This window comes from Labrus bergylta, chromosome 18 (assembly GCF_963930695.1).
Source record: "Labrus bergylta chromosome 18, fLabBer1.1, whole genome shotgun sequence".
Classification (NCBI taxonomy): Eukaryota; Metazoa; Chordata; class Actinopteri; order Labriformes; family Labridae; genus Labrus; species Labrus bergylta.
Window position 1 is genome coordinate 16,651,244 of NC_089212.1, and position 26,981 is coordinate 16,678,224.

Genomic DNA, 26,981 nt, shown 5'->3' on the forward strand with positions numbered 1-26,981 from the left:
TAATTGAAGTTATGTTATTAGTTTTCCTCCGGCTCCTCATCTTCTCTTTCATCCCGTCTTCCTCCTCTCGGGAGTGTTGGCTAAGTGGATGTTGTGTCTGCAGCTTGTATTAGTGCTGTCATCCCGTGTGTGTTTGTGTGTGTGTGTTTGCATGTGTGTGTTACTGTGTGCATCAATCTGTCTGTCTGGTTCAGTACTGCTACCTTGGCAGCAGCTTTAGGGGGAGCATGTGTGTGTTTGTGTTTACTGTGCCAGTTTCGAGGACCAGCTGGGCTTTCAGAGAATGTGTGTGTGTGTGTGTGTGTGTGTGTGTATCATTTGTTTGTCAGACATGTTGGTAAGAGTTGCAGCCGTATCCTGTTGCTCCAGAGCGAAACACACTGTTTTGACGTGGCTAATGAATTAGCAAGATCACTGCAGTCAGCTATTTTTCGACCCATCTCCACACCCTCATGCTCCTCCATCCTTACTCCTTCACCTCCCCCTCTCCTCCCTTTTTGCCTGCCTCTCTCTGCACGCTAAGGACACCAGGTCAAGGAGACAGTGATGAGGTACATATCAGTGTGAACCAGAATGTAGATTAGTAGCCTCTCCAGGCAGGGGACACACATAAATACACGCACACACATACGCACACACAGATACATTCCCTGTCTTTTTTCCTACCTATCCCCTTCTCTCCACCCAGTGTTTATGTCTCTGTCTTTATCCCTGTGAAAGGTATCAGGCGGAGGTCAATAATGTGTTGAGCACTATTGATCTGTCCGGTAGGTCCTATGGATGAGGCAGAGGGAGAAGGAAATGGAGAGGGAGGAATCAATGCTATTCTGTAGAGCACATCTACGTACTGTACCCTACCGACCAATCAGATCATTAGTCTTTTGTTCTGTGATGGATTATTCATCAACATGGTGGGTTTGTACTAAGGAGGAAAAGCAAGACCCGCATGCTGTCCTCACAGAGGGTAACGACTGGATCAAGGCTGCTAAGTTATAACATTTTGTTGTGAAGATGTAATGGTAGTTCTTCAGGGGAATAAAGCTGAGAACTGTGAGTGTTGGAAAGAAATTTCACAACACTTCTCCTAGTGGAGTATTTGTTTTGGTCATTGTATAATCTTTAAAGATTTTTATTTTTGGGCATTTTGTGCCTTTTTTATTAGAGAGACAGGACAGTGGATAGAGTCGGAAATCAGGGAGAAAGAGAGTAGGGAATGACATGCGGGAAAGGAGCCACAGGTCGGATTTGAACCCAGGACCACAGCCTCCACACATGGGGCGCATGCTCTAACCACTGCACCACCAGCGCCCCCATTGTATAATCTGTGAACAAAGATATGACTGCTCCAGCTTCTTTAAATTCCTTAAAATTGTAATTGCTGCTAATGAGACAGTTTTTTTTTCTTTGTGAAGCAGCATCGTCTTTTCTGCTTGTAAGCATGTTCCTCACTAGGAATGTGTGCCAACAATGCCAGCCTTCAGTCCTTCTTCAAGATCAACTTCCACATGCCAGTGTACTCATTGCTACAATCAATATACCAGAGTAACCTGACACAGCCTACATACATTTAAATCTCAGTTTTCTACATCAAAATACTGCCAGAATGTATCTGTTCACTTTGCTTGTTTACATCTGGGCAGTAGAACCACAAGAGAATTCTCATTAACCCAGGCTACAGCCAGTCTATGGCAACCGCCCCAGCTCAGTGCAGCTTTTAAGCCTTAAGTGAGATCTCAACCTGCTTCATACAGATCAAACCTGGAGAAAGACACTTCAGATACATCATCAGGATGTCTTTGCCTGTCCGTTTGTATCTGTGATACTTTTATTCTAACTGGTTTTTAGACTAATATTTCTTTCATGATTATTTTGTCTGAAATGCAACTGAATACAGTGGAAGAATGCACATCATCATCCCCAAACCAGATGTCTGAGGTCCAACCATCACTCCTAAACTCCAAGTAAAAAAGGAACTAAACAATTAAAATCCTTTATAAATGATAAATCCCTTACCATAGTTGTTGCCGTTTCATTTCCGTTCAGTCAACCTGTAGAGTAACAACGTTATTTTAGTGGTTGATAATCAAGTTGTCAAACCACGACTCCTGTTGAATGTTTTATTGCTTACGGACAGTTAAGGGATTGTGTCTGCCACATTTGAAAAACATTGCCACAATCAGCATCATCTTAAATATACCTTGCAAGAGATTTTTACTGAATATATTGTGTGTAGATTGCTAGTTATTGAAAACATTTTAGTTGGTTATCAAATACATTCATTACAAACAGGACCAAAAGCTCTGCCTCTACAGGTTGATTGAATTAAAGGATGTTAACACATATAATCTTCAATCTTTACTTACTTTATGTTTGCCAAAGAAAATAATTTGTCTCATATACACAGCCAATTCAATATCATCTCGGTTAGTCATCCAATAGGTAGTTTGTCCTGATAGCATTAGAAGATAATATCTAATTATAGTTTTGAGTTTTTCAAAACAACACAGGTTTCCATAGGTACAGAGAATGATGATGATTTAACACATAAAAAAATGCTAAAGTGATCAGTTCTCCGTCAAGAACTACTGAAGCCGCCTCACCCATAAGCTACATTTCCAGTCTTTAGCCCAGATACTTTCGAATTCATGGCCAGGTAACTTCAAAACGGAACCAATTTGATTTCTGTCTAAATGTGGCTCTGAGATGCTTTGCCTCTGTGTTTGTGTAAGCTGCCGAGGAGAGCCATTAAAATATGGTTCACAGTTTAAACAGTGTAAATATTCCCAGACATTTGAGAATGTGTCCCGTGGGTTTCGTTGAACTTTCAGCCCGCTTCAATGAAAGAAACATATTCTTCTCCTGCCTGCTGCACGTCAGGCATTAAAGCCCTTTCAAATTCTGCTGCCACCCAGAGCTTCTCCTGCGCTCTTGTTCATTTACAGATGTTCTTCTCCATACATTCAGCTTGGAAATGAATAATTCAACCCAACTTAAAGAACACATGTTCATTATACTTACTAATTGGCTCAGCAATGAAGTCTGTTGTGGATTGGACTGTCTGCTAGGTTTTCTAAGGTATCTGTTCTCATACCTGCATTTTCTCCTGAATAAGCAGCCATTGTTTACCTGCACTAATGTCAACAAGACATATCTGTACATTGACTGAACAGAAATGCTGATTCAGAGAGGGTGGGTTTTGTGAAAATGATTCTTGAGTCCTTCTGAGAAGCGGGTAAAAAATGCAACGGTAGATATATGGGCACCACAATAATAACGAAAACAGAACTGTTGAATCCTTTTTTGTGTTTCCCCAGGCTAGTTGGTTTTGATAAAAACCGACTGAATACTAAATCTACCTTTGCTGGTGGCAACTGCACTCGCTGTGCTTTTAACTTGCTTTCAATTTCGGTCAGTAAATTGTGTAACGCTAAAGCAGATAGTAGATCATTAACAGTCTATAGCAATATCGTGAACAAGTGATTGATTGTGAACACAAATCTCCCTCCTGGAACCGTTTTCTTCTTAGTTATTTTTTTCTCCTCCTCTGCCTCTTTCTTGTATTTTCTAACTCATTCTCCCTCTCTCTTGCTTCTTCAGATTCTCGCTCTGTGTCTTTCTCTTGCGTCTTCTTATTTTCTCTCTCTGTCTCTCTCTCTCTCTTTCTCTCTCTCTCTCTGTCTCTCTCTCTCTCTCTCTCTCTCTCTCTCTCTCTCTCTCTCTCTCTCTCTCTCTCTATCTGCGCTCCTGGAGCGGGGGATGCCAGGGGGACAGAGTGCAGATAGGACCTGTCTCCATGGCAACAGCTTCTGCAAGCTGCTGACATCCTACTGGGGTGGGTGGGGGGGTTGGTGGGAAGGAATAGTACAGGGGTTGGGGCAAGGGGAAGGTGTATGTGTGTCTATCTGTGTGTGTGTGTGTGTGTGTGTGTGCGTGCCAGAGAAGTAAGTGAGGGGGGTCACGAAGAGGAGAAATGATGGAGAGAAAAGTGTGCAAGAATAGGAGAAGAAGTGAGAGGCAGGGAGGAGAGAAAGAGGCAGCCGACCCTGCTTCTTCCCCAGGGACTCAGTGGCCTGCTCATGTTCACTAGCAGAATTAGCATAAAGATGGGGGGAGGTGTGTGTCAGTGTGTGTTTGTGATTTTTCAGTTAATGTGTGCGTTGGTTTCACAAAGGAGAAGAAGGGCAGCGGGTGTGTTTGTGTACATGCGTGTAATTGGCAGAATGCGTCGTTGTCCAAGCATACAGCATTTGTCACATTTGGATGTTGTATGTTATCGGGTGTGTGCGCTGATGGAACTGCGTGTGTGTATCTGTGTTTGTGAGAACCCCTCCCTCCCCTGGGTCTTTGCCCCCCCCCCCCCCTCCTCCTCCTCCCTGTTCTGGTCCTGTAGCCTGCGGTTCTCCCCTGTCTGCCTCTCTGTACTGAAGGGTTGCACTTTATGAGCCTGTGATGCAACTCTTTGTGTGTCTCTGTTTGTGTGTGTGTGTGAGATGTTTGCGCGTTGGTGTGCATGTGTGTGTTTGTTCCGGCGTGCTTATGTAAGCACTCTGAACACGCGTCTCCATCTATGTGTGTTGACAAGAATACAGTTATATCATATTTAACTCCCGGGCTGAATCATTCAGCCCCTCTCCTCTAGCGTAGATTCTGCTTTAGTTTTTCCATATTGTCTGACTGACAAGGAGGAGACTGGAAACAGAGAAATTGTTGGTGAATGTGGTGATCATAAAACCAAAAGTTGTTCTCACAAGGTTTAAATACCAGTTGTTAATTTGATTTCAGACATCTTTGCTCTTTGGGCTTCCTAGAGGTTGCCCTGGTCTGGTTTTTCTTCTTTTTTTGGGGCTACTCAATCCTGAGCTGAAATGGTTTGCGCAGGCTCAAGCTTAGAAGTGGCTTTCTGAGCGCTGTTTACACGTCATTTTGCAAACAAGAGAAACACTTTAATACCTGTACTGTTTTTAAATGATTTCACCTAACTGGATGTCAGAGCAAAGTATCACTTGTTCAATTCATTCAGGCATAAAGAGTCAATCGACTTTACTTGAGCCACTACTTCTATTCAAGTTTGCACACATCTCTCCTGCACTCAGGAGTCAGGACAGCCCTTTTCAAAAAGAGTCCAATACTCCAAATATATGCAAATTCAAAGACGGGAGTAAATTTGCTTTAAATAGTGTGTTCTTAAAACTGTGAAATGGTGAATTATGAACTGAAAATAAAACGAGTTTAAAGTTGTCCTTATTTTTAAGTACCATATAATAACACTACAGACTCAGCTTATTTGCTGATGACTTTTTACTATATAGTGACTCCTTTGATTGTCTTAGAATATTTGATATCTATATATCAAGATATAATGAAATTGGTCAAAACATTGTAATTTAAGAAGTGCTTACCAATACTATAAATCTTACGATCAGGGCTCTGTATTGTTCCAAAGAGCTATGAAGTAAGGTGTCACATTTACATGATTTGCATACAACAAAATAATATCAGACTTCTATGGAAACTCGGGTATTTGTCAGGGTTATACCTCAACTTGTTAGGGTGCAATCACATGAGGCAATCAGCCCAGTGCCCAGGCACATTCCACACCCAAAGTCCAGTTTGTTGGACCATTGTGAGTGCTCTGTACTGTGCTCAAGCATGGTACACTTTCTTGGCCCTGGCGCAGTTGGAAGAGCGCAAGCACAGGTATGCACGTGGACATGTAATCGAGAAATGTTCTCTGCGTTGTTCTCCATTGCGCTGACTCTGACTCTTTTTATGATGTAAAGCCACGTGTGTGTCGTCGAATTAAGAAGTGATGAAGTATGTACAAGAGGTAACCTTGCTCAGGCCCGGTTGGGTCTTGACCAATGTGAGTGCAGGCCACCGGGGGGAGGGAGGACAGTCGTGAGCTGGCACAGTGCGGAGCAACTGAGCCTAGTGTGAGTGTGATCTTAGAAGGGCAAAAAAAAAAAGTAACAGATCTTTGTTTTTTCTGTAAGAGAATAACCATAACAATAGGAGATCTTAAACGTTTATGAGCTTTAAACTGAAAAACAAAAAAACAACAGATCTCATTGGTCAGTGCAGTAAGTACTTTTCTTGTTTCCTGAATGTCTAGTCTTGTAGGCCGGACTCTCCTCTCTCTCTACCGCAGAGATGAGTGCACAGTTTACGGTTTGTAATGGAGACACTTTCTGAATTAACCTTTAAACTGTAGAGGAGAAGGGGGCGGGGGGGGCAGGAGTTTGTAGTGATTGCAGGCGCAGACACTGCCCCCTGTAGTCATTTGCTGGCTAGTGCATCGAGACGTGCACAAACATTTCCGTGGGGTACACCATGCTTTAATCATCATGCTTTAATCATCATGTTTGTGTGTTTCAGAGCGCAGCGGCAGCACCCAGCCCTGTGATGGGCAACATGCCCCCCAATGACGCCATGCCAGGTGGTCCCATGCCCCCAGGATTCTTCCAGGTATGCTTAACCTCTTCTATCACCGTCCCTTACACTCCTCCATCTCTCTTCATTCCCTCCAAAAGTCATTTTTCTGTCCCTTATCTCCACCAATGTATCCATTGCTAACTCTCTGGAATAAAGGAAGTACACTTCCTTTGCTTTTTACAGCTTTGTGATGATGAGTTTTGCAGCTAATATGTTTCTTTGAATTGTTTATTACAACAGAAAAATGTAGTTTCTCTTTTTCCTAAACATAAAATAACCAACTTTGTAGTGAGGTGTTTTTCACTAGTCCCAATACGTTTTTGTATTATTGTTTGAACTGTCATGACTGATAGAAAGTCTGCTGTTCAACAGTGACAGCATGTATACAGTTAGTCAGACATATACCGATCATGAAATGGTTGTTAACCTCAATAGTATTGTAAGATATATCATCAGACATCAAGCTTTTGTAGTTTCCTGGTAATTAAGTGAAGTTTGATCAGATGACACCTCCATTCCAACTCTCCCACTTGTTTTTCCTTCTTCCTACATTTTTCAAAACATCATTTATTCCGCTCTTGATATTTACACCCACCAGAGCCTCTGATGCTCATGTCGTTTATGCATCTGCGGCTCGCCCTCGCCGAGCTTCTGTTTGTCCGATTCATGATTCAGCCGTCCCCGTTTTTCATCCTCTCTCCGCTCCTCCGTCTCCATCTCCGTCTCTGTCTCTGACCCGTCTCGGCTCTGTGAAGGGAAAGGTTTTAGTGTGGGAGATGGCTGTCTGAAGAGTGAAGAGAATGAGACACACAAACACATGCGCAGGCTGTCACAAAAAACACACATATACACACGCACACACATCCTCTGTGATGCAGTGGTGTGATGGACAGCACTGGCATTTGGCAGGAGGCACGATAAGGTGGTGGAGGAGAGCAGGAGAGAGAGGAGAAGTGAGTAACAGGATGGAGAGGGATGAGGACAAGTGAGGAGGAGAAGAAGAAGAAGAAGAAGAAGAAGAGAGGGAAATGTGAAAGATCAGTGCCACCAAGATTGTGGCCCAGTGTTTGTTGCTGTGGCGACCTACCACTTCATTGTTTGCTTACTGATCACGAGGAGGGGGGGAGGGGGTTGTATTACCAAGGGGAAGGATGAGGAGGAAAAAGCGTGAGTAGAGATGCATAGAAATGCTATTTATAACATTAGGTGAGATTGGAAGAGGGTTTTTGTGTTTGTGTGTGTGTGGATGGTTGTGTGTGTGTGTGCGTGTGTGTGTGTGTGATGGGTTCACCGGACACTAGTATAATGGGAACTTTGTTCTCTGCAGCTATGGTTTGTGCTTTGAGGTCATGTACGACCTTGGTTGGTTTTCAGTAGTCTCATTATGATTTTGAGGTTTCAGACACCTTATCAATACGTTTCACACTTAACTCTCATAAATATAAACCCGATGTTAATAAGAGATGTAGCGGCCTCTAGTGGTCAATGATTTTGATACAATAGGCTGTACAATAACTTTTTCCAAATATGTTCGAATTCAAGAACTATTGGCTCAAACACTAATTACAAATGATGACAAATAAAGCAACAATTTTCTCTTCAGTTTTCCCCTTAAAAACAAACACCATGGTTCATATGATTGGATACTGTAGTAGTAAGAAACCCTCATGAGTAAAACAATCAAGCTTTTAACATTGAGTAGATTAACCGTGTTCGTATTTTAAAACTTCTTAAACAATCAGTGTGTTTAATTGACTGAATCAGTAGTAAAACAATTGGATCAGATGTCAGTCTGAAAAGTCTGATTATCAAAACAACACTTAACTAGTCAGTCCTCTTTTTGTTAAGTTATTTAACTTTGTTATACCGGTAATTCATTTTCATTCAGTTTTTTATTTGTTTGAGCACCACAGCAAGCCATGGTAAACTGTATCCTTACATGAAGAACTTAAGGGTTTGTGTTAATACATTTTAATTTCATCTGTGGCTGGTTACAGTTCATAGCTAAACTGAACTATTTGGAGTTCAAAAAGGTTCAAGTAGTTATTCTAAAGTGATAAAACAGTAAACTAATCATGAGTTGCAGCCCTGGGCTAGGCATTAAATGCCAGTTTTGCTAATTGACAATGTTTGAAACTTAGTGCTCACAAAGGTCACTTGCAGACGTTTGATACTCAGCCTCACACTTATGTTCTACATTTCTATCTATAGTCATTCATTGAGCTCAAACTGAACACATGCTTGTTCTTGCTAACTTCATGTAAAAAGTGAAACCCACTGAAGCAAATCCTGACCGCTAGAGCAGATACATGACAAGAGAAATGGTTGCAGAGTTATTTATTAGGGGTCATTCACCTCTTGTCTTGGTGTAAAATGTCAGCAGTAACACAGCAGTGTGCCCAGAGAGCCGGCGTTGTTTTTACACATTGTAACTTTTAAGGAGCCTCACAATAATCTGGAAGAATTTAAGCTTGTTTTTTGTTTTTTTGGCATTGAGGTTTTAAGTCAACAGTAGTGCCTGTCCTGCTGCTGCTGCTGCTGCTGCCGCTGCTGCTTCTGCTTGTCCATTGCAGCGATTCTTCTGCAACACTGCCCCCATGTGGCTGACAGGGAAACTACATTTTGTTCTCTAACCCAAGGGTCCAGAGGATCACGTCTTAGTTAAGTTACACTGCTTGTTTGGGCAAAAAAAGGCAGATTCAGACTGTTATCCTGTTGTGCTTTGGCTTTTAATTCTGTGCTTCATCTAAACGAGTTACATTATTTGAACTGAAGATTTCCCCAGCTTTACCTTCTCCTTGCTTCTCTTATTCTTCCTCAACCTTGAGAACCCCCCCCCCAAAAGGTCCCACCACTGTCTTCCTCTTTCTCATGACTCTGATTGGGTAACTTCTCCAGGTGTAAACCCCACTCTCCCCCCCCACCTCTTTGGGCCCTCCCCTCTCTGATATCGCTCTTCTTTCTTAAAGGGACCACCCGGCTCTCAGCAGTCCCCCCACGCACAGCCCCCCCCACACAACCCCAGCAACCCCATGATGGGACCCCACGGTCAGGTAAGATGCAAACACTTTCTCTCAAACACCCCTCTCTCTTTCATTGCCCCCCCCTCCCCTCGCCCACACACAATCTCTCCTTCCTTTCCATTCACTAACTCGCACACTTCCTCCTCTCCTTCACCTCCTACCCTCAAGCTCGGGTAGCTCCTGTTATGCTGTGCCTAACCCCTCGTAGACCCCTCCAGTCTCCAGCTTCCTTTTTTTTTTTTTTTTTTATGAAAGCTGAGCATCATGAGGCAGCAGGGCCCGCTCCTCACCGAGGTTCAGCGTCGGCTGTGTGGGATGAATAATTCACTCCTCGCCCCGCCCCCGGAGCAGCTTGTGGGGGGTTGCACGCTTATCTGCTCCTCCACTCTTTTAACACACACACTCTGCTCTGCCTGCTTACTACTTCTTGTGCATTATGAATAAAACAGGGTATGTATATCACATAAATGTACGATATGGGTGGGTTAGTGGAGAGAGTACTGATGTATTTACGTATATTTTAATTCTCAGGCTCGGTGTGTGTTTCAACACTTATTCAGAACAGTAGCTACACATGACACATCGGGAGGAAAAGCCTCTGCCTATTAGCTGCGGCTGCCCGGCTCTTCATTCATGTGGTTTCTGGTTTCAGTCCGGTGTGTGAGAGAATGTGGACATGCTTTCTCTAAGGTTTTTGGACAGTGTTGTTGGCCTGAGGTGTCTCTAACTACGCCAGGCAGACCACAGGCCGAATCAGCTTACACCACAGTGAGAACAGGCAGGGAGCTGTGTGAACCATGTCTTTACACACACACAGAGACTGACACACACACACACACAAATCCTTGCTTTGAGTGTGTGTTTAAGCATGCATTCATGATCTAATTAAACACAGACTTTGGTGTATTTTTTGTGTGTTATCAGTCGGATGTGTTGATGGATTTCCTTCAGTGTCATTCATTCTCCCACCCCATCGTGTCCGGCTGTGTATCCTCAGTGCTGCCCCTGTTTGAGGGCTCCAGGATGAATCAATAATGAAAATGTTTTTGTTTGTCTGTGTCCCTTTTCTCCCCACATGTTTCACCCCCATCAACCCTTTATCTCCCTCTCTTTCCCCCCTCTCTCTCTCTGCAGCCCTTCATGTCACCACGGTATCCAGGTGGACCCCGTCCCTCACTTCGAATGCCAAATCAGGTACTAATGCAGTGTGTTTTCCCCTTTTTTTTTAAATTTTATGCATAAAGGGGAGTCAGTATTTTTAACCATATCCCATGTCTGTTTTCCTCTCAGCCTCCTGGGGGAATCCCTGGATCTCAGCCTCTTCTGCCAAACAGTTTAGACCCGACAAGACCGCAAGGTAAAACATTTTACAGAAAATAACATTTCTGATTGTCATCATTTGAAGGATTATGATTGTGTCAGAATACTTGAAATCTTTTTTATTGACATTTCTTACAAGATAAATGAATAAATTAAAGATTAATACCATGATTAACATCCACCCTTTAAAGGTAAGTGTGTGTGTGTCGGGCTCCTGAAGGGGGTCTGTTGTGGTTTAAGTCATCTGAATAGAGCATCGTCTGTGACATGTCTTAACTCCTGCTTTAGAGAGCAGCTACATCAGGACTTAGACTACCATTGGTGTGTCCTGTGCAGTGTGTAGTTATCAGAGGTTTGACCCTGGTGTTTGCTCTTGCAGGACATCCTAACATGGGTGGACCAATGAGGATGAATCCTCCTCGAGGAATGGCCATGGGCCCACAGGTACGAACGGAAACGACACAAACAGATGTATTATAATTTTAGTAGAATAGAACTTTATTTGTCCACAAAGTGGAAAATTAGCTTTTAATGTTTAAATGTCGATGTAAATCTTTCTGCTCTTATAGACTTAAAATGTGTCCTTTTGTTGAATTGCAATTTCTTCATGCTTGTATCGTTATAGTCCAGTGATTTATGTGTCATATTTATACCTATTTATACTATACTTATATGTCATATTTAATTATCAAAATCTTACAAAAAAGTTCTAACAATGTATCTTTTTACAGAATTATGGAGGTATGAGGCCTCCTCCTAACTCCATGGGCGGCCCGATGCCAGGAATGAACATGTAAGTTACAACATCTTTAATTTTTCTAATGAAACCAAATTACTTTCGATCAGGGTTTTGGTGCACATTAAGCCGTGCTTTTTATCCTTAATGTCTTCTTCCTTCTCTTCTCTTTGCCTCAGGGGTCCTGGAGGAAGAGGGCCTTGGCCAGGACCTAACGCTAACTCTGTAAGTCATAAACCTTTATCCTTTTGTACATGACCATGTACACTGAAGGTGAAAGAAACACTTTTAATGCAATGAAAAACTTCTCAGCTGCTCAGAAAACTGTTGGCCTTTTGGAAACTTAAATTTGAAGTCTTTGTATAACTATCAAGATAACAGTGTGAACATTTAAAGTACTTCTTGCATCAATCTGATTGTATAAGCTATGATAGTTGATTTGTAAAGATTTCCACACATGTTGTCCCCCCTGAATAGGGTCACATTCCTCTGACTCATCTAATGATCTTTTTCCCCTTCGTCCCTACAGATAGCCTACTCCTCCTCATCTCCAGGAAACTATGTGGTGAGTTCAAATCTATCAACACCAAAGAAGCTCTCCTGCAATCCTGCACACTACCTCACATTAAGCTGATGTAGTCATGTCCTGACCATAAAAATGTTAACCTCAATCATGTATTGTTCCCCAGGGTCCTCCAGGAGGAGGAGGTCCACCTGGAACTCCCATCATGCCCAGCCCAGGTGGTGCGTCACCTAACTATGTCCCCAGCGCAAACACTTGTAATAAAAACAACTCCATCTCTCCGCACTAACCAAGCATGAACGTGTCCCCTCACCAACCAAACAATGTTATTTTTGAATATTTTCATTTTTCACCTTATATTGTACATAACTTAAAGTATTTGCATGATAAGAGTCGTTCCCTATTATGATGTCACTAAAGGTTCTTTTTTTCTCCTTAGATTCGACTAACTCAAGTGAAAACATCTACACGATGATGAATCCCATCGGACCAGGAGGCAACAGACCCAACGTGAGTCTCTCATCACATTCAAGTTAAAGCTCCTTTTGAGTTTTTAACGACTAAAAAAAAGGCTGAAATGAACCTGATGCCAATTAAGATTGATTAGTTCTAGACGGTTATTTTCAATGCCTGGAACAAGTGCAGCCTGGTCACTGCCAGATGAGACGATTGCAGCACACTGCTGAAAACAGCCTTTGTTTACGTTTTCCACTGCAAACATTCTCAGTGAGTTGTATGTATGTACAGGTCATATCATCAAAGAATTAAGAAGTACAGCTTTGTGCACAGGGGGCATCAAAAGTTTCTCACAACAAAATATTTTCACCTAAAAACATTTTATTTTGAAGGTTTAACTTTTCCAGGTTCATAGTCGGCTTAAAGCCATTACAGCTGTTGTTCTAATTGAAATTGCACAACCTTGCCCAAAAGATTGAACCCAGCTCAAACAGGCTCTGTAGCCACATGACTGGGCACCCGTAGAACAGCGGCGTTAGAGAAACATAATGGTCCCATGCTGAGCTCAGCAAGAACAGAGTGGAAATGAGCCAGGGAGAGTAAATTAAGTAATCTCTTCTTCACCCTCAGCTGAAAATAGCATGGCTGTATCAAAGAGGTCAAACATAAAAAAAAATAACGTGCGAGTCATTTGTAAGGTTGGTTTGCTCTGCGTCTTTGTTCCAGTTCCCTATGGGACCCGGGCCTGACGGGCCAATGGGAGCGATGGGAGCCATGGAGCCACACCACATGAACGGATCACTAGGTGGGTTTTAACACAGTGCTGTTTCATAAGAGTGAACTAGAACAGTGCTTTATTTTGGATTAAGATTAATGAAAAACAACCCTCTCTGTTCCCCCCCCTCAGGGTCTGGGGATATGGACGGGTTGCCAAAGGTGAGTTACTCGATCCCTTTTTTTTTTTTTTTTTTTTTTAGCTGAGTGATTTTATAAAGGAGAAAATACTTTGCACAACATTAAACGTTCTGTTTTTAAGAAGCCTTCTCATCAGTCTTGTTCTTCTTTACATCCAGAGCTCCCCAAATAACATGGGGGGCATGAACAACCCCCCCGGGACGCCGAGAGATGACGGCGAAATGGGCGGCAACTTCTTGAACCCATTCCAAAGCGAAAGTGTGAGTAGAGCGAGTGGTTGACATCTCACAACCCTTAACAGTTATCCTTGATGTCCATACATAAACCAGTGGGTAAATGCAAGCAGAGGGTTAATGATGCTCTTTATCAATCTGTGCCATGTCACCTTTTTTTTTTGTTTAATCGTCTTTTCAACTGCAAGGTTAGCGAAGCGCTTCAGATTAATCAAGGTGGCAGTGTAGTCGCAGTTGGGTACCTGTTTTTTGGTTCTTCACCAATTTTGCTTATATCAAGTAAAAAAAAAAATCTCTCAACCTGAGCTGCAGTCTGTGCGCTGCCTACATGTAATTCACTTCCTAGTGTTCTGCTTGCATTGTAACCGCTTACTAATCACTTAGAAGTTCATTGTTTACCCTCTGTATCAAAGATTCTTTAAGAGACACAGAATGTTTCACATCTGGACTACTTTCATGGGAAATTAAGATATTCCCAAAAAATGAAACAAAGTAATGCTTAGTATCTTTAAGTTGAGTTTTGAAGTAGATACCGGTGGTGGGTGTGAGGGTCGGGGGTCGGGGAGTCTGTTGATTGTATGGTGTACATATTGATGGTCTATTACCCTCCAACTGGAGAGCCACAGAGTGCACAGACTGGATCTTTTACATTTTTTGATTTTCCTGATCAGCAGCAGAGCTGGGAGATATTAAACATTTTATAAAGACGAGCAAAGATACTTTTCTAATGAAAATCATTTATTCTAAAAGAACTAAAGAATTCCACATGTAAACAAAATGCTTACTGCTGTTGTGGAACATTGTGTCATAGAAATCAGAAAAAACTTCAAATTTAAATCTTACAGTGTAGTCCACGTTTGTATTAAATATGCTCTGCTGTCTGTGCTGAGGTTGAACATCCAGCCTTTATTATCACTAATGGGATTACTTGAGCCTTTGCCAGTATCTGTCTGTGCCTCGGTAGCTCTGCAGCGCTGGGTGTGGGCGCCCTGTGGTGTTTAAAGGTGGTCAGTGACACATCCACTCATCTGTGCCCTCCTGCTCTTTCCCTCTCTCTCTTTTCAGTATTCACCCAACATGACGATGAGTGTGTGATTTTATTTTTCCTCTTTTTTGTACTTTTGTTCTTTTTACCTTCCCTATTTTTGACTCCCTGCACCTGATTTTTTTTTTTTTCTTCTTCAATTCAATCCGTATTTTTCCCGGGATTGGACCACCTCCCCTCCTGACTTACACACACACACACACACACACACACACACACATCCTTTGCCTCCTGAATCCTCCACATCCTCCACGGGATCCACAATTCCCCTGCTCCTCTTCCCCCCGCCCCGCCCTGCCCCCTCCCCCCTCACTCGGGACCCTACGGCCACGCAGACCTCTGGGACAGCCCTTGAGCATGCTGGGACTCTAATTAAGACGGGCCCTCCTGGAGCCTGCAAGATGGCCGCCGCTCTGAACAGGAAGCAGTCGCAGAGCAACAGGAAGGGCCTCCTCTCTGACTCCGGCCCCGGCCTCCCTGGCTTCCTGTCAGGTTCTAGACAATGAGCGAAGGGGAGGAGGACAAACAGAGAGAAAGGTAGAGAGGAGACTGATAAGACAGCCCTCCACAGTGCTGGATCTTTTTAGCCGCTGCCTGGAAGCTTCTCAACAACCACTTTTGGACTTTTGAAAAACTGTTGTCTCTCTTTTTTTTTTTTTTTTTTTTTTGGGTCATTCTCCTTCCGATGGATTCAGTTGTGGGTCAGACAAACGGACCCGTTTACCCTCCATGTTGTTTCTGTGTGTACATTTTTTTTTGAACAGAGGTGTTGTGATGATCAGTGAACTTATTATTATTTTTCATTTTTGTGTATGTATTGTACCATTGCTATTTTTATTATTGTATTGTTATTAATGCTATTTTTATGATCATTTTAAGATTAGGGTCTAATTTGTGTTGTTTCTAAGGGCACATTGTTATGATGAAGACGGCATACGTGCACACAAGTCCGAAATAAACCTGCTGTGACATGCGGCTCCACGTAAACACAGTGCCCCCTGCAGGTAACCCATCACGGTACTAATTGATCGTCCCTTTTCGTTTTAAGTTTTTTTTTTTTTTTTTTAACCAGTTCAAATTCTTAACTTCCAAACCAGAAGACGAAGAAGAAGAAGCAGCTCCTGTTTTTAGTAGCTTCCATGCAGTGATATGCACAGCTCTATTTATTTATGTACTTAAAATTTGTCTCATGACTCGTTGTTAACCTTTTTTCCTTTTTTTTTTCTAAGTGTTATCCCTGGGTTGTTGTTTTTTTTCTTTACTGCAGAACTAGTAGCAAGTGTGTAAATATGCAGATCCAGACAGCCGCGTCTCAGCCTCCTCCGTCTGACAGCGTTAGACTCCTTTTTGACCCCACCTCATGCTGCTCCAACTACAGCCACCCACTTGGCTTGATGTTCACTCCAACGTGTAGTTAGGCAATGTTTACAATCTGCCGACCTTAATGAACTCTTGGATTGTCTCTGGTAACTAAGAAGTCCTCAACACACTGTGATGTATGTCTGTACTTTATGGAAATTTGCTTTCACGCACCGGTCAGTTTAGCTCCCAGACTTTAGTTGTCATACATACAGTACATGCAGCGGTCGCTTCTGGGGAAGGACTTCCGGCTCTCTGCTGACTTGTTTAACGTGGGAGCAGAGCAGGACAAGGAAGTATCAAGGCATTGCTTCTGTTGCTCTGTAACTTATGCCCCCCCCCCCCTCTTCTTCTTTGCTCATCAAGACCTCCGCCCTCCCTTTCCTCTCCTCACAGACGGGCCAGAATCCACACACAATCACACAACCCTCTGATTTTTTTTGTACAACCCCTCCATCTTTTGATTTCATTGTGTTGTAAATACTGTAAAATGCATTTTGATATCATTGACATGTTTTGATATTTTTCAGATCACGACGACAGTTGATCAGAAAAAAAGGCAGATTCGGGGCGACTGTGTGTATTTGTGCAGAGATGGTGTGTCTTTTACTCAAGAAATGATATGAATGATGACAAACACAAACTGGAGCTGCTATAGACTATTATGCTATTTCTTCTCATCACAGACAAAAAAAAAAAAAAAAGAAAGAGGGTGGGCTTAATTGTGCATCAGAGAGGATGAGGAAGGGATCTTTTTTAAGTGTTTTTGAACGCCTTTTAGGGAACTCACTGTCACACACATTTCCTTGAGAAATCGTATAAATTAAACAGGAGTCTTGTCCAACCCCCCCCCCCCGTCCCCGTCCCCCCCCCCCCCGTCTCTGTTGCTGGTAAATTATTAGCGAGGTGGCCAGAAAGCCTCGAAAAGGCTTATTTTCATCATTTGACAGGGATTTTGGAAGGAGAGAATGAAAGAGGCCAGTCCTTTCCCAAAATAAATCTCATTTCTTCTGCCTCAGACAGATTTTCTTTTTTCTGCTCTCATGCTCGACAGCAAGAAAGAAACAGAAAGCAGGACACACAGGACGCTGTCTCTCAATCTGACACACCAGGGACCAGAGTACTATACAATACTTAACTATGAAGGATTTTTTTTTTTTTTTACTATTTAAGATGGGGAGGGAGAAACGTTTTTGAGAACGTGAGGAGAAAAAATATTGGACAAATTTGTTCTAATTGGTAAAAAAAAAAAAGAGGTAAATAGAGCAGGGACAGGCGTTTCTTTCATTTGAACAGCTGTGGTATAAAATGCAGTGGAACTTCTATCTTTCTGTCCTGTAAGTACAGCCGTCACAACGTTGATCATTTCTGTATTTCTATTGTGCTGATGTATAATACTGTAACATTCAGGGGAAGGGAGGGTTAAGAGGAATATCTTTTTTTTTGTTTGTTGAGGGGAGTAAAGTTTTTCTGTTCAGTTCCTCACTTTTCCTCTGATGACAAAGCAGTATTGAATATGAGGCAGTCTATCCTTGGGGGGTTGCTTTGTATCTCATGTTAGGGTAGTTTCAGATCCTAAATGTCTCGTGTAGTAAAAAAAGAAAAAGAAAAAAAAAAAGAGGTTCCTTCTTCGTATGTTTCTTTATATTGTAAAGTTTCTTTAGACAAAAAAATTGTTGCTTATTGGAAAAAAAGGTGGGAAAACTGCATTGATAATGTAATTTTTTTAAATTTTATTTTGGTTTCGTTTTCAATTTTCATCAAGTTGTCAGTCGTTTTTGCCTGTGTCCCCCTTGTTGTAGATACATATTAAAAACAAATAAAATGACTTCACTCCTTTTGCCATGAAATCTGCACTTCTTTCACCGGGTTTTAGACCTTGATTTGACTCCTTCAATGTTCTACTCCCAGGTGGTCTGCAGCGTGATGGGCTTCTTGTGATCAGGATCATGAAATTGATTCTTCATTACATTTCATAAACCAAAGGAAGAATACACAAATATGTTCTGTAGATCTAAAGTGTACCGGCACCCTGGAAGTCATTGCTACATATTACTAAAATACAGATTCAAATAACTCTCTGAGCACCTGATTGAAAAACAAGGAGTCAAAAAAAAACCATCTGAAGGATTAGGTTGAAAAATGGTTTACAATGCAGGGAGGAATAAAAATACTAATTTAATGGAAATGAAAGTATTTCTGTAGATTGTCAACAATGTGTTGTTCCTTTGCTAACCGGATATGATGTTTTCATATAGACCAGTGGTTCTCTGGTTTGTCTGGTCTTGTCTCAGGACCCACCTCCAACTCCTTCATTAAAAATTGCAACCCAAATTTCTGATATTTTTCAACCAATTAGATTCCTTCAATGAAAATGTGCAGTTTGGCTCTCAGAAGGTTCAAAACACGTGACAGAACGAAACCAATTTCAAACATGTTTAAAAAGCGATTCATTGACTTTTTGACACTTTTTTTATTTTGCCAGGCACACCTTCATCGCTGTCATTGTGATGTTTGGCAGTGTTACGCTATTGCTTTATTCATTGTGTAATTGTTCTGTCCTCTGCCTGCCAACATTTGAATAAAAACAGCAGGCTATAAATCTACATGCCTTGATGACATTATTCTTTATATAGCCTGCCTATCAATTGATTTTAAGTGCAATAAACACGGACAATATCCCACTGCATTTTTTCCAAATAGTGAGTGAAAGATTAGTCAGCCATAACAACGACTTTTATGTAGTTTTAAATTTTGGATTCTAAGGTGTAATGATAAGGTGTCATTATCTAATAGATTTGATTTGAGATGCACATGATTCCTAAAAAAAACCCATCCCAAAACACCTGTAATGTCTTGAATATGCAGAAAGTTAATGTTACAATTCACTAAGCAGACGCTTTTATCCAAAGCCACTTACATCATAGAGTAGGTACAACACTAATCCATTCATACACTGCTTCAGCTGCGGGAGCAATGTGGGGTTAAGTGTCTTGCCCAAGGACACATCGGACATGTTGCTCAGGTGGGGATCAAACCCTCAACCTTTCAGTCGACTGGCGACGACTCTACCAACTGGGCCACAGCCGCCCACATCGCTCAAAGTGATGAACAATACAGTTGAATAATTAATAGTAATCCAAACCTACGCCCTTGATTATGACCCTCTGAAAACGGCTCCGCAAACCACTTCTGGGTCCCCTTTAAACAAACAGACGTCCAACTGTCCCAATTCCTTTCATGAGCATCGGAGCACTGGAAAAAGAAAAGTGTTCAGGAGACAACAGGTATTAATGGTGTTCATACCCCACACACACACACACACACACACACACACACACACACACACACACACACACACACAAATATACACACACACACACACACACACACACACACACACACACACACACAAATACACACACACACACACGAATACACATCTGTTGTAAATAAGAGTACTGCATTAAAACGGACATATTTTAAAACAGGGGAATATCTTTAAAGCAAATTTATTACAGGAAAGAGAACTGTTCAAAAGTTTTCTTTTTAAAAACTACTACTGCTTTTTAAATAAACTTTTATCTGGTTGCAGCCGTTTACATTCATCAAGCGGAGCTGTTTTTTTTTTTAATCTCATGAGTGCAAATATTTTCTTCTTCCATCATTTGTCTTTTTTGTTGGCACTATTTACCGATAATAAACTATTTCAGTTGTGTTAATAGCCTACTGTTTATTGTAGGCTACTTTTATTGGCCTAACACTAGACTTGTTTTTGGACGCAACATGAGCGCCCTCTACTGGGGCCCCTGCAGACTCGCACCCCTTGATGTGTCGAAAGAATATGTTTTTTGTTTTTTAAACACGTTTTTCTTGGTGAAAGAATCCCTTATGCAGCGATTTTAAATTTTCCCTTGAATAATTTTGGGTCATGTACTTTGCTTACTAAATCCTAGCTTCATAATGATTCTCTGTGGTTTAGCAAACACAGTTAATGAAATTATTTCTGTCCTTTAGTCATTTCTGGATTCATTTCAGGAATTTAGTTTCATAAAAACATATTTATGCATAAACGTTTAAAGCCCTGCTGAAAGAATGTTGTGTAAACAAAAACATCTCTAGAAATAATACAAACTAAAGGAAATAACAGGGATGAAAATGCACGTAAACTGAAAGATGTAGCTGTAGAATGAGCTACACTATACCTGACAAAATGAGCTACCCTGCATAAAACACTGAGTTACCATACCTGAAAGTTTAAACTACCCTTCATGACTGTTTGAGCGACTCTACATGTTCGAATGAGCTACCAGAAATGTCAGATTGACCAACCCTGTCTGACAGACAGAATGAGAAACCCTGCCTGACAGTTCATGCTACCCTGCGTGATACAACAAGCGACCCTATATGCCAGAATGAACTACCCTACCCCTGAATGAGCTACCTTGCCTGACAAAATGAGCTACCTTGCGTGATCATTTGAGCTGCCCTGTCTGACAGACTAGGACCTCCTTCCTGTGTCAGTTTGAGTTATCCTTGCTGACACTTTGAGCCACCCTCTCGGACAGTTTGACCTACCCCGACGGACAGAAAGAGCTATACCTTTCCTGAAAGAATAAGTTACCCTACATGTCTGGAAAAACTACCCTGAAAATGGAAAGTAAACTCAGTCTAAACCTAACAAGTATTAGAGTTAAATTATCCAAATGCTGACACTTATATGCAGTACTTTAGTTCCTTGTTCTGTGTTTGTCTACCAACTAAAATGTTATACTCATGCTCATCTTATCATTTAAACTGCAATATCATATCCATTTTTAGTTTCAGCTATACACATGGTATAGACTAGACCAATTAATCGGCCAGCCGATATCTATATTTATCTCTACAGATCGAAAACAGATCTAAGAAAGACATCGGTCAATATATCGGTACCAGATTTTTTTGTCTGCCTAATATTGGTATCAGACCCAAAATTCCCATGTCGGTCGGGCCCTAGAATAGACGTGTTTATGAAAACTCTGGAACCTATTCATGGTTTGGGTCTCTAATTACAAATGACTGACAATTGATGTAACTGTTGTTTCATTTATCATACTTACTTTAACTGGAAAGAAAATGCCCAGGAGACATCAATGTCTTACACAGAAGTATTTATTGAAACTTGGAGATTAAAAAGCAAAGTGTTTCCTGCATTAAGACCTCAATACAGAAGATTCTTCGCTCGTTTCAGTTTATTTGCAGTAATGGACTTTTTTTTTACCCAGATCTGACCAAAGTCATCAACTCTAAGTATCTTACTCACTCTAAAATGTAAAACACATCGGCAACTTTAATTTACACATTTGCTCTTGGACAACTCTTTCGCAGTGTCTGTGAATGTGTTGTGAAAAGCGGTTCTACATTTGACTTGTACTTTATATGACCTATACCACACCGTCATCTTTGTTCCTCTTCTTTATGTGGAACAGGAGAACAAACTGATTTACATTTTCCTTCCCTGTTCTAGTAATAAAGCAATAAAGGAGAGGGTCTGCGAGGCAGTTGAGGCTTGAGATAGCTACGCTGATCTTGTATGGATAGATGAACCATGCTAGATACCTGCAGTCATTCACAAATGCACGCACAAGCATTATGATGTGGACAGGTCCGAAGAACAACACAATGCAAAGCAGGATGACCGTCAGCAGCTTTGACATCTGTTTACGTTCCTGTTCCTCTGTGGACTGGTTGGTTTTCAACGCCTCACAGAGCCCCCTGGTGAAGAACACAACGAGGACAACGGGACAAATGAAGCCCAGGAAGAAGCGCGCTAGATTAGCCCGAAACATGCTCTCTGACAATGGGCGAAATATATCAAAGCACTGAGAAAACTTGCTGTCCTCATAATAGGAGTCCTCCCAGGTGATGGTTGCAGCATTGAAACAGACCACCAGCACCCAAATGGCAACGCTGACCCCCACTGCAGTATCGACTTTCCTCAAGAAAGTGTACTTAAATGGGTGAACCACTGCCAGGTAGCGGTCAAAAGCAATGCAGCAGAGGAGAGCATCGCTGGTGTAGAAGTTGGTGTAGAGAGAGTAGACGGACAGCACACAAACGTAGCCTCCATGAGCCCACACTCCTCTCCACAGGAAGTCCAGCCACAAGGAAAGGCCGATGGAGAAGGTCAGGTCACTCAACGCCAGGTTGAAAAGATACACGCCGAGCTCGTTTTTCTGTCTAATGTGCTGCAAGGACACGTAGAGGGAGAAAGCGTTGGACGGGATGGCAGTGATGATGGTAGCCACATAGAACACCAGGAAAGGCTTCCTCCTGGAAGAGCTGTCGACTGAGTAGAAGTCTGAATGATTGGTGGCCACCGTGAAGTTCTCCATTGCAGACGTGGTCGTCATGGGATCACACCTTAAGGAGAACAAAAATAAAGGAAAAATGAAGAAATAAAAAGATAATAACAGATTTTTAAAAAAATTAAAGGGCCAATGCACTAATATTTCAGCCTTGAAATTTGATCAGTGATTCCCACTTTGGAGGTAGCTATTTGATGACTGAAATGAAAACCTGATGTCAAATTAGAAAGATACTTGAAGACAGGTGCATTGGAGAGTTGTAAGTTTTTTCACATTTCAAATATGATAAATATTGCCCCCTAGTGGAGACCAGTTGTATTATTAGAATTCTGGACAGAGGTTGAGAAAGCGTTAATAATTATCTTTGAGTGAAATGAGCAGCTTGAAGCAGGGAAATGACCAGAATCTATGTACAGGAAGCTTTCAAGTCTGCTGATATCTGAAGCCGATTACAATGACATGGAAACAACAAAATCCACCTAAACTTAAACAAAGTTAACAGCATTAGAAGTAAAATAACCATAAGCATTTAGAGAAGACAAACAAAAAATGAATCAAGTAGAGTTGTAATACTCGAAAATGATCATAGTCTCATGACCGGTCTCAAGACAACTTTTTGCTGTCTAACCTAAACCATTAACAACTACAACGTCCACTCAAGATGGAGTCAGATGAACTGATACGAAGGTCTACTTACATTTATCCAGTTTAGTTCTCGCTCCTCATTCTTCCCACAAAATGCATCATTGTTAACATACAAAGAAGCAGAGGGAGTTCATTCTTTGGCTGCCACATCAGTTTGTTAAAAGGAACAGGAAGAGTCAGAAGCTGCCTCCTCGTCCTCCCTGACCACCACACGTTATTTACTGGGTGACAGGCCACGGGCGGAACAAACTTCCTGTGTCACAGAAACATACAGCAGATTTAATTGACTGTCTAAACAAGACTGCCTGTCTCTCTGTTTGATGAGTCAATAAAGACAGACAGTATAGGTAATGCTTATTCTAATCAGATAAAGGGGATACTTATCTGCTTGTCTCATTGTTTCCATAGGGTAGTTATATTGTTGTAGCTGGCCCTTAGTGCTGCTGGAGGATATGCACAGAGCTGCCATGGAGGAGGTTTTTTTTCATGGTTAAAAAACAGAATAAAAATCAATACTGATGCCTCTGTATGAGCTACGAAAGCAAACAAGTCTATCAGCAACAATATTGATTATTTGTTCATTGGTATTTCTTAATGCCTGAAGGTGTCAGACTCAGTATATTTAACATTTTACTTTTTCCACAGCAAAGATTCGCAGTGAGTGATACGCCTCGCTGGTGAAAGACAAAGATTTTTATTCATTATTATTCATTCCTATACTGGTCATAGAGAGACATTTCTAATATAAAGGATGGGGGACAACATCGACAGTCTTTGTTTTTGTAAAAAAGAACGTTTAAGGTTTCAGGAGAGTTACAGTCACAGACTCGCTGTCTTTTTTTCTGCTGCATATACCTTATTTTACAACCCTTCTGAGGCAACACAAACACCGTCTAAGCTAACAAAAGAGGGCTCTTGCAATAAAAGGATCAATCAATCTTTATTAATATTGCACCTTTCATACAAATCAACTGCAATTCAGAGTGCAAACATGAACAGAACACATGAGGCAATAGTACAAGAGAAAGACAAACCATAGGAAGCTTATTTAAATGCATCGTTAACAATAAATCAGTCAAAGTTTATCAAGATACACAATAACTAGAATGTCATACAACACATTGTCTACACACAGGAGCAAAAGTTAAGTTTCAGAAGTGATTGGGTCCAAAATGAAAATAGAATAAAACATTGTTGAAAAAAAATTGTTGAATTTACATGTTTGCAAGTAAAAAGGTATCAGTATATAACAAACTTACTATGTCACTGTATTGGCATACTGTATTGGATACTACAAAGTTTGAAATATTGATTTGGTTCAAATGAATCAATGAACAATGGAGTTTTTAGGAAATTGTCTGAATTGCACTCGAGCTCTCAAACAACTTACTATTCTTCCAAACACCCCTCCCTTTCTCCACGGCTTTTCTGATCTCTTTTTGAGCACTCTCACTGATCAAGCAGTATATGATAGGGTCTAGTGAACTGTTGAGGGTTGTCGTGGCAACAGTGACCAGGTAGGGATCTCTGAGCCTTGCTGCCCAGACACAGGCCCCCGGCTCCAGCACAGCCCTGAGCAGCATGACTGTCTGGAAAGGCAGAAAGGACACTATGTAGGTCAGCAGTAGAAACAAGAGCAGCACGCCCACTTTCCTGCGCTCCCCCTCCAGGATGGACGAGCTTCGACGGAGGGATTTCATGATCTGCTGGAAACAGAAGGCCATGATGAAGACAGGCACCAGGAAGCCCAGGACGACTCTTGTGAGGTAGTGGTCAGCATCTTTAAGTGTCATGGGTGCCGGCTCATGACAAAGCAAGCTTGAGGAGAAGGTTTGCAGTGCCCCCGTGTGGTGGAGTAAGATAATGTGGATGCAAATTTCAAAAGTCCACACAGCAATGCTCACGTACACCGTGGTCCGCATCTCCCGGACCCAGTGGAAGTGGAGAGGATAAACCACGGCAAGGTAGCGATCAACAGAGATGCAGCAAAGGAGGCCTGAGCTCACATAAAAGCTGTTGTACATGATCACAGACACGACACTGCACAGACTGTCATTCACAGGCCTCCGCAGGGCCAGCTCGATCCAAACGGGCAGAGAGATAGTGTAGAGCAGGTCAGAGATGGACAGGTTCAATAAGTACACTGCCATGCTGTTTCCATTTCTTATCAGCATCAAGGCCACATACAGAGACAGGCAGTTCGCTGGAAATCCCACGATAAAGAACAGAGAATAAGCAGTTGGATACATGTTCCTTTCCACCGAGGACACCACAGTACAGTTTGTCTTGTTGAAAAAAGCTGCATCCATTGATAGCGATGGTGTCCAAACCCCCGAATGCTTTGGTAAATGGAAAGCTCTCTGTTTTGTTAGAAACGAGATAGGATCAGCAATGCAAATGCTTTCCAGCAAAACATGCTTGGCAACGTTACAAACAAAAATAGCATCGGGTGTATTTGTTTAATTTGTGCATCGTCGAAAGTCAACGCAGGGACTTCCAAAGGTGAAACACTGTTTACCATTCAGTGAATGTAGTGTATTGTGTTGTTAATAAAAATATAATTTGATAAGCAGGAGCCCCATGTACAATGTAACAGATGACGGTACAGACATAATATGACACTGGGATAGAAAGTGCCAGTTAAATATTTATATTTAATTATATTTATTATATTATATAAATTTTTATATTTTTGGAGAATTTTGATGTCAGAATTTCTTCCTTTGATTCTTTATAAACTATAAATATACCATCCAAGTACAACTGCAGAAAACAAAAGATTAACCCACAAGGATTAAAGCACTGTTTCAAACTTTGTACCCTTGACTGAAACACTGCTCGGTGTTTAAGTCAGCTGTTCCACCAAACACACATTTCCCCCTTTTCATTTATTGATAAAGAAATACGAACAGAATCAATTCTATGAATCCTCTGTGGTGCAGAAACCTCTTTCAGAAAGTTGACACCAGCCATCATAAGTATGCATAATAATGGATATTGAGATTCTTCTGGCATTAATGAGTAAGTTTTGTCCGTATACGTCTGATGATCAAAGCATATTGTGCTGGTTGTACTTCATTGAAAGCATGACTTAATGTTTCCAGAAAAATAAATAATGTCTATTTTAATATCAGTACTCAGGGATTACAGCTTCCAAATAATTATAAGTCTTGATGTAGTTTTTTCAAGCTGCGATCAAATGTCAACGTAAGAAAGATCAACACACTTAGCTCGAATCAATCATTGGTCATGTGTTTTTTTTATTTGTGGTTTTAAAAGAAAGTTTAAATTCAAAAGCAATTCAATAAATGGTGGGCTTTAATTTCCAATTCATCAAAAATGTAGTGTTTTCATACTCCTGTGGTTCTAACAGCACAATACAAAGCACACTGTTCTGTGGTAAACACATGAACACATGAATATGGCTTGATTTGAATAAACAAAGCTATGACTCTGATCTCCTTTGTGAACATTGAAACTGTCACAGTACCTGCTCCATGACTTCAGTTTGCGTAAGGTGTGTGTTTTTAATTTATGGCACAGTATTTGTGTGAGTGCTGAGTCATTGGTGTGTTTTGTTCTCCCCTCCGCCCCTCCACGCCGTCCTCTCCCCTCTGCTCACCTGCAGTGGATCTTCTGCCATCAACACAACCTGCCCGCTGTCAGCTTCACCTCCAAGCCCCCTGCACCAACACTCACCAGTCCGTCATTTTATCAAATTAGTGATGCACTTCATTAATGTTACCCGCAATGAGAACCTTAATTCTTCTGACTGTGGACTTTTGTTTTGTTCTTCTAAAACTACAGCTATTGTAGCCATGATTAATTGCTCCCAGATCTTAAATGGAGGCCATCTAGGTTAGCAAAAAAAAATAAAAAGTCATGGTTCATCCTATTTTTAAGCAACGATGACCACATTTTATTCAACACCTACATCCTCACCA

The 26,981-nt window shown here is 41.4% G+C and overlaps 3 protein-coding genes across 7 annotated transcripts in view; 1 reads left to right on the forward strand and 2 right to left on the reverse strand.

Annotated features, from left to right (window-relative positions):
- LOC109997972 (single-stranded DNA-binding protein 3-like) overlaps nt 1–15,086 on the forward strand; it is a 35,384-nt gene extending 20,298 nt beyond the window's left edge. Inside the window, exons 5-18 of one of the 5 annotated variants that reach the window (XM_065966167.1) lie at nt 6,376–6,465; nt 9,402–9,485; nt 10,590–10,649; nt 10,746–10,812; nt 11,155–11,219; nt 11,507–11,568; nt 11,691–11,736; nt 12,041–12,076; nt 12,201–12,291; nt 12,474–12,544; nt 13,217–13,295; nt 13,398–13,426; nt 13,564–13,665; nt 14,704–15,086. In XM_065966167.1, the coding sequence (XP_065822239.1) occupies nt 6,376–6,465; nt 9,402–9,485; nt 10,590–10,649; nt 10,746–10,812; nt 11,155–11,219; nt 11,507–11,568; nt 11,691–11,736; nt 12,041–12,076; nt 12,201–12,291; nt 12,474–12,544; nt 13,217–13,295; nt 13,398–13,426; nt 13,564–13,665; nt 14,704–14,733 (912 nt within the window). In that variant the 3' untranslated portion in view covers nt 14,734–15,086. The remainder of the gene's footprint in view (nt 1–6,375; nt 6,466–9,401; nt 9,486–10,589; nt 10,650–10,745; nt 10,813–11,154; nt 11,220–11,506; nt 11,569–11,690; nt 11,737–12,040; nt 12,077–12,200; nt 12,292–12,473; nt 12,545–13,216; nt 13,296–13,397; nt 13,427–13,563; nt 13,666–14,703) is intronic. The other 4 variants (XM_065966169.1, XM_065966168.1, XM_065966170.1 and 1 more) reach the window with 4 other exon arrangements.
- Nucleotides 15,087–21,178: 6,092 nt separating this feature from the next.
- LOC109997984 (psychosine receptor) lies at nt 21,179–23,242 on the reverse strand. The gene is made up of 2 exons (XM_020652677.3): nt 23,090–23,242; nt 21,179–22,447 (listed from the first exon to the last, which is right to left on the reverse strand). Coding segments are annotated over exons 1-2 (981 nt in total). The 5' UTR covers nt 23,092–23,242; the 3' UTR covers nt 21,179–21,468.
- Nucleotides 23,243–24,383: 1,141 nt separating this feature from the next.
- Nucleotides 24,384–25,286, reverse strand: LOC109997970 (ovarian cancer G-protein coupled receptor 1-like). The gene has a single exon (XM_020652661.1). The coding sequence runs from the start codon at nt 25,284–25,286 to the stop codon at nt 24,384–24,386; it is 903 nt and encodes a 300-aa protein (XP_020508317.1).
- Between the last annotated feature and the right edge of the window lie 1,695 nt (nt 25,287–26,981).

Bases quoted from the DNA above. Each gene is read 5' to 3' on its own strand.
- LOC109997970 (XM_020652661.1), bottom strand. From the start codon at position 25,286: ATGTATCCAACTGCTTATTCTCTGTTCTTTATCGTGGGATTTCCAGCG.